Source organism: Podarcis raffonei, chromosome 13 (genome assembly GCF_027172205.1).
Source record: "Podarcis raffonei isolate rPodRaf1 chromosome 13, rPodRaf1.pri, whole genome shotgun sequence".
In the NCBI taxonomy this organism is placed as follows: Eukaryota; Metazoa; Chordata; class Lepidosauria; order Squamata; family Lacertidae; genus Podarcis; species Podarcis raffonei.
The window spans coordinates 42022404-42037077 of record NC_070614.1 but is presented as its reverse complement, the minus strand read 5'-3'; the positions used below and the strand labels follow the sequence as shown (position 1 = coordinate 42037077).

The 14674-nt window shown below is 47.0% G+C and overlaps 1 protein-coding gene across 1 annotated transcript; it reads left to right on the top strand.

The window, feature by feature from the left end:
• Window positions 1-1209: 1209 nt before the first annotated feature.
• On the top strand, window positions 1210-8640 carry LOC128398917 (C-type lectin BpLec-like). Its single transcript, XM_053360181.1, has 5 exons — window positions 1210-1270; window positions 1891-2069; window positions 3528-3668; window positions 4588-4702; window positions 8419-8640. The coding sequence occupies exons 1-5, from the start codon at window positions 1210-1212 to the stop codon at window positions 8478-8480; spliced, it is 558 nt and encodes a 185-aa protein (XP_053216156.1). The 3' UTR covers window positions 8481-8640.
• The last annotated feature ends 6034 nt before the right edge of the window (window positions 8641-14674 follow it).

Below are 14674 nucleotides of genomic sequence, written 5' to 3'. Positions count from 1 at the left end.
GTGCTTCAGGTTAAGAACTTTGCTTCAGGATGAGAACAGAAATTGTGCTCCGGCGGCACGGCAGCAGCAGGAGGCCCCATTAGCTAAAGTGGTGCTTCAGGTTAAGAATGGTTTCAGGTTAAGAACAGACCTCCGGAACGAATTAAGTACTTAACCCGAGGTACTACTGTATTGTTCTTCCCATAAAACAAAAGAAGGACAAGAGCAACAGATTAACAACTCAAAGGCTTTCGATAAATGTTAATACTGCTTTAGTCTAGAACATCGGAGCCAACTGCTAGGAGCTGAGGCCCCTTCACTCCCCATAAAATATTTGAAAGGGCCAGCTCTCCCCCAGTTGATGGGCACTGCCATTCAAATGGTGTCTGTGTAGTGCATCTTGTGATCAATTATGGGAGAGGGGCTTACTTGCCTCAATATTATATTCAAGTTAGCATCCCTGGTCTAGAAACAGTGGAGGCTGGTATGTTAGGAGGAATGGGGCACAGCCCCACAAAGCTCTACCTGCCCTCAGAAAGTCCCAGTGTTGTGTGTTCTTTCTTACATCTGGGTGGCACAGGCTGTCCCTTCCTTCTACTACCTGTTGTCCCTGGAGGGGAAAGAGAACAAAACCAGAATTGCTTGGCTCTGCCTGTCATTGACTCTGCCTCCACTTACCATTGGTTTTACTGCCTTCTGCCCTACAAATCCTACCAGTCCCAATGGACACCAGCTACCACTGGTCCAGAATCCAGGATCTGTGATTCCTCAACAATGGCAAACTCTTTAGGTTCTCCCTTCTTTCCCTAACCTTCTCGTTTTTCTCCATTCTTTTCCTTCTCTTCTCATTTTTTAGAAATTCACATGAAGGAGAATTGTGATGTTAAGAGTATAAAATACTATTTTATTTCTTCCTGCCATCACCGCATGGACGAAATGGCAACCAGTGGGGATAGGTTTTGACCTTCCATAAAAGGTCAAGCAGAAGATGGAACATGGTCAGCACTAGGTGCATCTGCACACTAAGCTTATTTGACTCCATGATACTTCAACAATTGCCAACTTTAAGTTTTAGGTTCTCTCTTCTTTCTCTAACCTTCCCATTTATGATTTTAAGAACAGAAAATACTGATTTACTTCTTCCTGCTATCACCACATTGACAATGCCAATAAGTAAGGATAAGTTTTTAATTTGCTGCACATTTCCTTCCACTGAAGGTCAACCAGAACATGGGGGTTGTCACCTACCTTTGCCTTTTTGGTTTCCTGGTCTCCTATTCTTTCCCAGGAGGTGAGTGCTTTAACAATTACCTGGGAATTCCCCAGAAATTTTAATTGGGGTTAAGCTCATGAGAAGAGAAGACTCCCTGGAAAAGACCCTGATGTTGGGAAAGATTGAGGGCACAAGGAGAAGGGGATGACAGAGGACAAGATGGTTGGACAGTGTTCTAGAAGTTACTAACATGAGTTTGACCAAACTGTGGGAGGCAGTGGAAGACAGGAGTGCCTGGTGTGCTCTGGTCCATGGGGTCACGAAGAGTCGGACATGACTAAATAACTGAACAACACATATTTATAAAAACAAAACTACTTGTCAGATTTCCAGGTGATGGTAATCCACCCAAGGCTTTTGGAATAAATAACCAGGCAATGGAAGCAGGTCCATTAGGGTGAATAGGGAACTGCCCTACCAACCTCAGTCTGCGCTGAACCACTCCTCATATTCATATTGACAACCAGTCAGGGAGTGGTGCTGCCTGTCATTGACTCTGGATACACTTACTGTTTGCCTCCTTGCTTTCTGTCCCAATTTCCTATCGGTGCCACGGGGTACCAGTCACCAATGGAAGCAGGAATGTTTAAATTAGGTCTGCATTCATTAATCTTAAAATTATCTGTGCAAATTTGTAGGTGAAGTAGGATTCCACATTGAAAATTGCATTCTAACAGCTTTTGCCCTCCCCATCTTTTTCTTCCTTTACTCCTCTCTCCATACAGCAAAGGCCAGATCCTGTCCCAGGAATTGGCTGAAATCCCAGGGCAGCTGCTATGCATATTTTGACTCTAAGAAAACTTGGTCTGAAGCTGAGGTAAGAAGCTGTTTCTCACCAACCAAGCTGTAACATCAGGTGCTGTCATGGGTTTCAGATGACATTTTTGTGAGGAGGGCTATCAGTGTGAGCTGTTGGGAGACAATCCCTGGCCAGCATCTTGGTATAATCAAAAGAGAGTTGCTCACCCATTGTGTTCAAGTAACCTGTTTCCACAGGAGCCAAGAAAGCTTAATTAACAGTCAGGAGAGATGGCCTGGCAAGAAGGTACCATTTCACAAGTGAAAAGATACAAGCTATCTCTGCCCCTTTGTCCCTCCAGCTTGCATGTGAGCAGGAGGGACCTCAGGGCTCACTCAGCTGGGGGGGGGGGGAGTGGAGCCTTCCCACCCCCAAGCCAAGAACTGCAAACAAGCTGTGTCATCCTCAGCTCTGCAGGGTGTTGGGATGAAAGTGCCTCATCTCTTGCAATGAGAGGTGTGGCCGTTTCACCCCATGCCTTGAGGGCTGGGGCCAATACAGATTGTTGTTTCAACATCATGGTGTATCGCCAGATTGTGATTTTTGGATGGTGATACATCATGGTGTTGAAAACCTGACATCACCCAGCTATATACAGTTAAAAACAATTATTTCAAACATTAAGATAATAGTTAAATTCAAGGATAAGCTACAAAACCAGATTAAAACACTCTCTTATCTGGCACTTAAAGGTAAAGATAAAGGGACCCCTGACTAGGTCCAGTCATGGCCGACTCTGGGGTTGCGGCGCTCATCTCGCTTTATTGGCCGAGGGAGCCGGCGTACAGCTTCCAGGTCATGTGGCCAGCATGACTAAGCCGCTTCTGGCGAACCAGAGCAGCGCATGGAAACGCCGTTTACCTTCCCACCGAACTGGTACCTATTTATCTACTTGCACTTTGACATGCTTTCGAACTGCTAGGTTGGCAGAGCAGGGACTGAGCAATGGGAGCTCACCCCGTTGTGGGGATTCGAACCGCCGACCTTCTGATTGGCAAGTCCTAGGCTCTGTGGTTTAACCCACAGCGCCACCCGCTTCTGAAAAGAGTGCAGCCAAATCATGACTATGAGCATTCTTCCTGCATTCATCCTAGTTTTTGTGTATGAGCTTCAAGGTGGTTTTCTTGCACCAAGATTGAGTGCTTTAATTGCACTCGTGTGCAGCAGGTCCAGCAGGTTTCTTTAGTTTCCCAGCAGGTCCAGAGGATGGAGAAAGGGGCCTGGCTTCACTTGCAGCATTTTCTTCACCCCTTTTTCTCTCTTCCTTCCTCAGCTGCTTTAGTTCCCATTTGAAAAACTTCCAACTCTCCACCACTGGTGTTTTATGATTTTTAAATAATTGTTATTACTTATTTGACAAGTTGTGAACCCCTCTGGGAAAGCTTTGTGGGAAAGAGAGTCTTTGTGTGTGTGTGTGTGTGTGTGTGTGTGTTAGTAATAGTGGTGGAGCTTATTTACTTGCTTGGCTATTCTCAGAATGAGTGCCTGAGCTATGGCTGTGGAACCCATCTTGCCTCCATCCTCAATGAGAAAGAGTCAGATGTGGTGGCCAATTACATCTCTGCAAACCAGAAAAACGCAAGCCAGGTCTGGATTGGGCTGCATGATCCCACTGAGGTGAGTTGCCTTTACTTTCTCTATTTCAGGCCATTGTCACTGAGTAATGGCTTCTTAGCATCACCATTCCATCCTTACCTGAATCGTCTCCCCAGATTACTCCAATATGTGACTTTCCCACAATTTTCTAATAGACTCCTCTTCTAATATTGTTGTGGAAGTGGGGAGATGATTAACATATTCAATCCTCCTGGCAAACTGGGAATAATATCCCCTCACTCACCCAAGTTTAGGATGTTCCACCATTCTCCAGCAGAGTTTCTCGTTCTTTGAGGAAAATAAGTGGCTCACGTAAATGTAAACTAAGCTTTGAATAATAAAGAAAACTGTAACAAAATAACAAAATAAGAGAAACTAAATACAACAACATGAGGCTAGTCTGAGGCAAGAAGCGAGAAGAGGCAGTTGGTCCCTCTTAACTGATATTCTTAACGGAACACAGACACTGAAGGGAGGGGCTCCGGACTTGTCTCCGGAGCAAAACACACAAGTCCCGCCCACCAGATACCAAGCACTCTACTATTCAAATTAGGTCCCAGTGTTTTTCCTACAAATACAATCGTACCTTGGTTCTTGAACACCTTGTGACTCAAACGTTTTGGCTTCTAAACACCGTAAACCCGGAAGTGAGTTTTCCAGTTTGTAAACGTTCTTTGAAACCCTAACGTCTGATGTGACTTCCGTAGCTTCTGATTGAGTGCAGGAAGCTCCTGCAGCCTATTGGAAGCCACACTTTGGTTTTTGAACGTTTTTGGAAACCGAACGGGCTTCTGGAAAGGATTCCATTAGAGAACCAAGGTACAGCTGTATCTCCATCATAACTGGCAATAGCTTCATAACTGGCCAACTCTCCACGTGATCTTTGCATGGCCTCCTCGTTTCAAATGAATTTATGATCTGTTCTATCACATTGCTGCAGAAAGGACATTGGAGGTGGTTGGATGACGAGATCTACAATTACAAACGCTGGGATTCTCATCGCCCAGACAACTACAACAATGAAGAATATTGTGTGCATCTGCTAATGGACACAGGTAAGCAAGCAATTTGTAGGGACTGATTAAAAAAAGGTTTCATGCCTATCACTCCATCAGTTTCAAGTATTTCAAAGGGTAGTATCTGACTTTAAAAATCAAAATGATCAAACTCAATATACTTTGGATAGTCATTGCTATTGATGGTCCATTCATTTGAAAGGTTTACTCTGGGTATTAGTTGAGTGAATACAGTGGCAGAGCTTAATGCTCTGGCAGCGGGGGGGGGGGGCGGAGAGCAGGAGGGGGAGGGGCTGGGGCACATCCTGGGGGCAGGCGCCGCCGCTTGAAGGGCTGGGGCACCCAGCACTGGTGGGGGGAAGCCACGATGGCACCCTGCCCGGATCGCCCTGCCAGGGGCAGGACACTCCCCTCTCACTCCTCTTCCTCTGCCAGTGAGTGGATACACTCTCAGCCTGGTGCTTCTCTGTACTAAGGTTCACAAGTCAATATCTCTGGAGATCTGACCAGAAGTGGTCCAACTTATTGATCCTTTAGGGACACTTCCAATCATACCATGAAGCAGAATCTTTTTCTGCAGTCAACCTTCATTCTTCGGTTGCATGTGATCACATATTTTGTTCAGAAAACAGCGGTTGCCAAACTAAGGTCTGGGCTATGCCATCTTATATTCTATCATGTTTCTTAACAAAATGATTAGGCTCAAACAGCATTATTATTATTATTATTATTATTATTATTATTATTATTATTATTATTATTATATACCCCACTCATCTGACTGGGTTTCCCCAGCAACTCTGGGTGGCTCCCAACAGAATATTAAAAGCACAATATAACATATAAGACTTTGAAGCCAGGTGGTCAGTGAGTGACCTTCATATGTTTCGTTAGTTCTGGGTCACAGCCCTGCTGTGAGTCCTGAAAAGTCCAGACTCACTGGAACAAGCTCTGGGGTTGGGTCAAATGTTGAAAATGCTTTTAAATGCTTTTAAATTTTTAATTTTTAATCTGTGGGGTTTTAAATTTGGATTTTTGGTTTTGTTTTTGCTCTGTCTGGGGGGGGGGGGAATAAACGTTTAGTTGGGCCTGGGGATTACTTTAACTTTAGTATAATTATACATTGTTTGTTGTTGTTGTTGTTGCTGCTGCTGCTGCTTTCTACTGCTTTATTGGTTCATTGTATAGTTTGTATTCTGTTCTGAAGGGGAGAGGGTCAGGGCTGTCTGGGAGTGGGCCCCAGTCAACAGAGTGGCTGGGGTGCACTTGGACACCTGATCTCAGTGATCATGGGTAGGAGAAGGAGTTACGCTAAGACCAGACCATGTCATTAACGAGGAGGCAGGTTTAGTTGTTGTTTGAAGACTATCCCTGCCTCTGGGTCTGGTCTTGACCACAAGGATACTGGAATCAACATGGGAGACCCACATTACCTGAAGGTGCTGCTGTGCAGTGCCAGGTCAATGATTCACAAGACCACTGAGATCCACGACAGGATGGAGGACTTGACCTGGCATGTGTAACAGAGACTTGGCTGGATGAAGAAGATGGGCCTGTCCTTGCCACTGTTTGTCTACCAGGTTTCTCTTACACACAGCAACCCAGCTCATATGGGTGGGGAGGCGAGGTTGCAGTGAGTTTTAGGAAGTCAATAGCTTGCACCAGGCGTCCTATTGGGAAGACCCAGTTTTCTGAGCGTGTGTTCTGGAAGTTGGACAACAGGGGCAGTACAGGATTCCTTTTGGTGTACTGACCTCCCCGCTGTACCAAGGATTCCCTGCCTGAGCTGCTTCAGGTCGTGGCGGATGTTCTCCTGGAGACACCTAGTTTGGTTGTCCTAGGGGATTTAACATCCATGCTGACACGACCTTACAAGGCGCTGCTTGGGACTTTGTGGGAAAGCATGACCTCCATGGGGATGTCCCTGAATGAATTTTGCCCAACTCATTGTTGCGGACATGCCTTAGACCTGGAGTTCACCTCAACGGATGTGGGTGATCTGACACTAAGTAAAAGCGAAACAAAAGAAGTGCCATGGTCAGATCACTTCCTGGTGCCGCAACCCTTTCCTTCTGCAGGGAGGTGGGACTGATTTGGACCCCCCCCTTAATGGATTCAAATGGTTTCCAGAGAGTAGTAGGGGATGTTTTATCTCATGTTGATGGCCTTTCAGCTGATTCCCCGGTGGCCCGCTGGAATGCGGAGTTAACCAGAGCTATCAACTGTCTGGCTCCAAAGCGCTCTCTCCAATTGCATGGAGCCTGGCAGCCTCATGGTTTTCCCCAGAGCTGAGGGTGATGAAACAATCACTGAGGTGGCAATAGCGCCAGTGGTGGAAATCGGACCAGAAACGGGTTAGAGCTCAACGTCGAGCCTACCAAGTGGCAATAGCGACGGTGAAGAGGTCCTTCTTCACTGCCTCTATTGCATCTGCAGAAAACAGCAGCAGGAGACTCTTTCAGGTGGTTCACAATCTTAACAGAACCACCTTCACCATTGGGACCTGGTAAGGACCCCAAGATCTCCTGCAATGATTTTGCAACTTTTTTGCAGGCAAAGCCGCTCAGATTCGGAAAGAGGTAGACGCCATCATGGGAGCAGGGCTGGGGCAGGAGAGTGCTAGAGTCCTGTCTATTCCAGTTGCAAGGGATCAGTTCCAATCTGTTACCTCCGAGGATGTGGACAGGCTGTTTGGATGAGTGAAACTGACCACCTGTCTCCTCGATCCTTGCCCATCCTGGCTCATAAAAGTGAGCCGGGAAGGGAAGGGTGATGGGCTCTGGGGGATAGTGAATGCTTCCCTCTGTGAGCAAGCTTTCCCGGAACCACTGAAAGAGGCAGTTATGAAACCGCGTCTTTAAAAAACATCTTTGGACATGGCCAATCTGGACAACTATCACCCAGTCTCAAATCTTTCATTCTTGGGCAAACCAAGAATGGGCAAACTGAGCAGGTGGTTGCTGAACAACTCCAAGCATGCCGTTCAAATCAGAACCAGTGAAGGCGGTGAAGGTCCTTTTTGAGCGTCTGGAGGCAGTTGGAGGATGGATGGCAGCAAACAGATTGAGGCTGAATCCTGACAAGACAGAAGTACTGTTTTGGGGGGACAGGGGGATGGCAGGTGTGGAGGACTCTCTGGTTCTGAATGGGGTAACTGTTCACCTGAAGGACCTGATGTGCAGCCTGGGACTCATTTTAGACTCACAGCTGTCCGTGGAGGCACAGGCCAATTCTGTGTTCAGGGCAGCTGCCTACCAGCTCCATCTGGTATGCAGGCTGACACCCTACCTGCCTGCAGACTGTCTCGCCAGAGTGGTGCATGCTCTAGTTACCTCCCGCTTGGACTACTGCAATGCGCTCTGTGTGGGGCTACCTTTGAAGGTGTCCCAGAAACTACAACTAATCCAGAATGCGGCAGTTAGACTGGTGACTGGGAGTGGCTGCAGAGACCATATAACACTGGTCCTGAAAGACCTACATTGGCTCCCACTACGTTTCTGAGCACAATTCAAAGTGTTGGTGCTGATCTTGAAAGCCCTCAATGGACTCAGCCCAGTATACCTGAAGGAGTGTCTCCACCCCCATTGTTCAACCTGGGCACAGAGGTCCAGCTCTGAGGGCCTTCTGGTGGTTCCCTCACTATTATTAAAGTCTGAATCCATTTTATTCCCCCTACACATTGGGGAAAGGAATAATAGGCAATAAGAAGTAACTTTCCTTATTTCTTGAATTATAATTTTTGTTTTGAATTTCAGGTTTTAAGAAGTGGAATGATGTAAAATGCAACAACAAGTACGCCTTCATCTGCAAGCAATAACTCTAAAGGATACTTCCCTTCTCCACTGTGTTGGCTGGGAAGCTGTCTTGATATTATATGTATTTCTGCTCTCTCTCATCACTTTCAAAATAGCCATTGCTATAGAGATGCCTTTTCAATTTCCCCCTTCCCTTTGAAATTTTCTTGGACCTGCAGCAGAACATCATCTTAATAAATTCTCTTCCATGCATATTTTCCTTATTGCATTGCTGTTCTGCTTTGTCCATCCATACTTACAAGCACGGCCACCCCACCCATGAGGCAAGGTGAAGTTCTTGCCTCAGACGGCAAGCTGGGATGGGTAGCAGATTGGCCTCCTGCTCTTGTTGACTGTCTCCTCCGTCTCCACCAGCCTGCCCTGCTTGCGTCCACATTCCCTCCTATAATGCAAGGACATCATAGATGATAGGAGAGACCTGCCCCTGTTACATGGGTGCATTATGTATGTGCCCTGAGGGAATGGCGAAGAGAATGATGATGAGGGCATTGGCACTGGAAGGCCTTTTCTGGGTGAGTGCCAGCTGCCCACAAGTGGGGACCTGGGGGTGAGTGACAGGGGTGTCATGTGAGCTGGAATCGCATGGGGTGGCAGGAGCTGAAGTCACAGGAGGAGAGAAGGTTATCCTGGCTCTGCCTTTACCTCTTCCACAAGCCCAAGTGCTCAATCCCTTCCTGAAGCCATTTACTAGGTACTGGAGTCAGGAACATTGGCATGTTGCTGTTAGTTAGGATAAGCCTGACTTTCAGCATAGCTGACAAGAAAGGCTGTAGAGGATTGGTTCCTCCTTTGCAAGGTGTGTAGTTCTTGGGCAGGCAGGTGAAGCAGGAAAGAACAGCATGCCCTACCATGTAAAGGAGGCCCATTGTCTTTTAGACTTCTTAACTATGATTCTTGGGGGTGCAATTTTCTCATTTGCTTCAGTCACCAGGATGCCTTGGGCTGGCCTGCCTTAGGGACTTCTTCTACCATCACTGCTGCTCACAACACACAGAGCATTCATACCTCAAAGTAGCTACAAATTCCCATCCTAAAGCACACTCCTTTTCTCAGAGCTCCTTAGCACTGTTGATACTATAACCAGAATTGTGAAAGCCATAAAGTGAGGATAGGGAAAATTACAAGAGGACCCCACAGCATGTGACTGTTGGGATATGTCTGGGGAGATGGGGGCGATTGGCGGGCCCCCAGCTGGCTCTAGCCCTCCGGCCGGCCGCCGGGCAAACTCCGGTTCTTGGAACAGCATCAAAACTGTGGCCCAAGCCTCAGAGACCTTTAGAGACTGAGCACGCAAGCTAGCAGAGATAAGAACTCTTTGCAACAGAAGTAGCGGATAGAGGCATACGTAAGCATATTTACAAGCATTTATTCAGCATCAGGACAAAGGAAAAAACATGTCTGCTTCCCTTTGTGTCCAAGCAAATGGCACAGGCAAAAGCTATATACAAGGGAAGTTCCCAGCAGACTGTGCTGGAAGTAAACAGACATGTGACATACAACAACTCTACATGCCTGTTCTAAAGGTGGAATGAAACTATATCCTAGCAGTGACCTCTGACAAGGCCTGGGATGCTGCATTGTTCATTCCACCAGCCCCAGCAAAAGCTGCCTAGATCTTCCAGTGCAGCATGGGATAGAAGGAGAAATACTCTTAAGCATTCACAAAACATTTTGCCAATCACGATAAACAGAAAATTACAACCCATGTGTTTAAGTAAGAATTTTAACTTGCTGCACCTGTGAGATGTTTGATGGCTTTATGGCTGTATTTCTGATTCCTTTTATATTTTTTGTTTTGTGCAATGGCTACGGTATATCAATAAGCAACAGCCCCGTGGTGACAAGCAGACATGGCAAATGGGGTGGGGCATAGGTGTTTCACAAATGTTTTCTCAGTAGGAAGAAAGCCTCGATCTTTCAAGCAAGGTAATTCTGAGTAGCCACCCAATTGCCTTTTATACTGTAAAGGCAGTACTGTATACTGTACTTGGGGAGTGATTGAAATAATGTTGAAGCAGAGGAAAGTGCTTTAACAAACATATCTCAGTACTGAAGCAGACTTTTGCCCTTTGCCTGATGTCAGGGCTAGCAGCATATATCGCCAGCTTCCCCTGTTCATTTTCTGCTGCTCTGGGAGGCTCCTCTCCAGAGTCCCAGGTTCCTTCCTCTGATTGCTTAGCAGCAGCAATTATGTGATTAAGGATCCTTAGCAATGATGCTGCCTGTCAAAGGCTCAGATGGTTGCCTCTATGTTCCTTTTATCCCCTCACACCTGGTGGCCCTGTTTGTACTATTTAATTGCCTTTAAATGTATTAAGAGCTGTAACTCAACTGGAATGGTACGGATTGCTGTCTTATAATGATGACGTTGCACCAGGACTCATGCCTGCAAGCATTCCAGACTCTGAGCTTTTCTTTTCTTAAAGTAAGTCTCTACCTGCCTAGAAGGAAACCTAGCAGTTTCTCAAACAGACATCTAACATGCCAGCAAGTGTCTAATGAGGCCAGTGGGATGCATGGGCTCTTGCCATTATCAAACACAGTTTGCTTTGGGGTGGGAATTTGTAGCTATTTTTAGGTTTGACTGCAGTGTGCAGCACTGCTGGGGGCAGGGTCCCTTAGGTGCTGTGCTCCTTGTTCCCTGTGACCACCACCTAAACTTGAGTTGGTGCTCTTGGACCTTGAGGGGCAAAGATGGATGGACTGTGAAGGTCATAGTCATGGGTTGCCGCAAATGGCTGCAGAGAGCAAGCCTTGATCACGGTGAAGGCTAGATCGTCGAGAGCAGCTAGGGGGAAATCCAAGAGTGCTGTGCTCAAAACTCAAAAGGGAGTTTTGGGTGCAGGGTTTCGGCTGCGCCAAATTGCGAGCTCCCCTAATAACCCCACCACTCTGAAAGGGGAGGTGGGGGGAAAGACAGGGTTGAGCCAAAGCACAAGAATCCATTGCTAATCCCTCCCTCTGATGAGAAGCCTCAGGCTCGGGCTGTAAAGCGGTTAATGTCTGTTGAGGGAGGGGGCCCAACCCATTTGCCGTCTTGCCCTGAGCCCCCTAGTCCCACTTCACCTCATTGGGAAGAGAGCTTTGCTTGATTACATTTCAACACTTGCTGGATCCAGGGATTAGAGGGGTCTGGCACCCCACTCCCAACTCATAACATTACTATGTCAAATTGACCTCTGCACCAACTATTTCTTAACAACTATTTCTTAACAAATGCAACTATTTCTTAACAAGGGTGACTTGGCTATAGGGGTGGAATAGGCATTAGAAACCACGCTTTGGGTTTTCACAACTTGCACAAAGAGCTACAGTTGGTCAAGTTCCTTCTTCTGCAGACCAGTTACATTTACAGGATCCCTTTCACCTTTTGCACCAGGTCATACTTATTATTTACTTGCAAATTTCTTCCACCTCTTTCCTTCTGATTTTATGTGCCTCTCTGCCAGGGGTGCCAGCTTGGGGGTGGGGCTGAGCTCTTTGGGCACCCCAAATGATTTTTTTGGCTGGGGCTGAGCTCCCATAATATTCAGGGGACAGAGGAGGCTGGGCACCAAGCCGCAGTTCCCATGGCTGGTTTCTCCTCCTCCCCCCCCCGGATGTTCCTCTTTTCTGTGTGTATTATTTTTATTATTTTTTCTATTTTACAATTTAGTATATTCATTTAAACAACCTTTCCTAGTTTCCTAGTTCTTCTGGATCTCTCAGCAGCCTTTGACACCTTCGACCATAACATCCTTCTGGACCGTCTAGAGGGGCTGGGAGCTGGGGGCACTGTTATACGGTGGTTCCGCTCCTTTCTCCTGGGACGTGTCCAGAAAGTGGTGGTGGGGGATGAGTGTTCAGACCCCTGGGCTCTCACTTGTGGGGTGCCTCAGGGTTCTGTCCTCTCCCCCATGCTTTTCAACATCTAAATGCAGCCGCTGGGAGAGATCATCAGGAGGTTTGGGCTGGGTGTTCATCAGTATGCAGATGACACCCAGCTCTACCTCTCCTTTAAATCAGAACCAGTGAAGGCGGTGAAGGTCCTGTGTGAGTGCCTGGAGGCGGTTGGAGGATGGATGGCAGCTAACAGATTGAGGTTGGATCCTGACAAGACTGAAGTACTGTTTTTGGGGGGCAGGGGGTGGGCGGGTGTGGGGGACTCCCTGGTCCTGAATGGGGTAACTGTGCCCCTGAAGGACAAGGTGTGCAGCCTGGGAGTCATTTTGAACTTACAGCTGTCCATGGAGGTGCAGGTTAATTCTGTGTCCAGGGCGGCTGTCTACAAGCTCCATCTGGTACGCAGTCTGAGACCCTACCTGCTTGCGGACTGTCTTGCCAGAGTGGTGCATGCTCTAGTTATCTCCCGCTTGGACTACTGCAATGCGCTCTACGTGGGGCTACCTTTGAAGGTGACCCGGAAACTGCAATTAATCCAGAATGCGGCAGCTAGACTGGTGACGTGGAGTGGCTTCCGGGACCACATAACACTGGTCCTGAGAGATCTGCATTGGCTCCCAGTACGTTTCCGAGCACAATTCAAAGTGTTGGTGCTGACCTTTAAAGCCCTAAATGGCCTTGGTCCTGTATACCTGAAGGAGCGTCTCCACCCCCATCATTCATCCCGGACACTGAGATCCAGCACCGAGGGCCTTCTGGCGGTTCCCTCATTGCGAGAAGTGAGGTTATAGGCAACCAGACAGAGGGCCTTCTTGGTAGTGGTGCCCGCCCTGTGGAATGTCCTCCCTTCACCTGTGAAGGAAATAAGCAGCTATCTTCTTTTTAAAAGACATCTGAAGGCAGCCCTGTTTAGGGAAGTTTTTAATATTTAATGCTGTATTGTTTTTAACACTTGATTGGAAGCAGCCCAGAGTGGCTGGGGAAACTCAGGTAGATGGGCGGGGTATAAATAATAAATTACTATTATTATTATTATTATTATTATTATTATTATTAACCTGAAAATGTCATTGACTTCCCTTCTCTTTCCATGGTTCATTTTGCATATTACAAATCCCTGCATATTTTACATAAACTAAACCATTCAGTATTCCATTATGACATCCATCAAAACTTGTTTACACTGTTGAATTTATCTTAATGCTGCCAACGCTTTCAAGTGCACAGAATTCTCCACCCATACATTCAATAAACATTTTCCAATCTTCTTGTTCTCTTATTCGATATGTTAGGTTCGCAAGCTGCACATATTCCATCAGTTTAAGTCACCATCCTTCTTTAGTTGGGACCTCGCTCATTTTCCAGCCCCTGGCTCCTCCTCTTGGCACAATGCCAATCATCATGCAGCATGTGAGACACTCAAGACATGGTGCCCGCGACATCACTTGCATGGCGTCGGGAGCAGTCGTGACCTCTTTCCCCGACAGCCACAGGAAGAGGAGGAGAGGAAGCCAGGGTTCAGGACACTTGGCCAAGTGATGTCACAAATACACACACACCAACTATTGCGTGTGTGATGTCACACATGCACACAACACCCCCCCCCCAATTCTGCTTCGTAAGTTCTGCCCTTGAGAGATGCCTTCTGAGGGGGGCGAACTAGATGTCACATTAAACATGGTCCAGACAATTAATATAGTAGCAGGCATAGAGGGTCCCAATTTTCCTCTGGACTTCAGTGCATGCAGAGAGAAGAGAGACACCTTCCCTTGTCCACTGCAGTCTCAACAGAAGTTGTTCTGCCAGAGCTGCTGTGACTCCTAGAATGGTAGCCAATGAGAGTGGGGAGCAATGATAGATTTCCCTCTGGGGTAATAGTTGTTTGGTGGGGTGATGTGGGGCAGGGGGAGCAGAGCTTAATCAGGGCTAGACCAAGGGACAAAACTTTGGTTCCAGTTACTACAGGGGCCTGCCATGCTGGTGTTGTACAACACAGCTAATGTGGGTGAGTCAGGGTCATGGCAAGTTTGTGGCTATCTGAATGCAGCAGCAGAGGGGACTTGGCATTAGGACAAGCATATTAGCAATTGCTCTGAATATTCACGCAATCAAAATGTCTGTGGTTTTCAGTGGAATTTGAAACCGGCCTTTTCTCTCTTGATCTGTACTCCATATATGGAAAAGTGGTTCATTTTCTTCCCTCTTTTCCATGCCCTTCCCTGGCCAAGTTCTATATAAGAATGGGCACCACAGCCCGAGAAACCAACTTGCCACGGCAGAAAGCAGCATCCATCACCTCAACGGGACGGAGCTT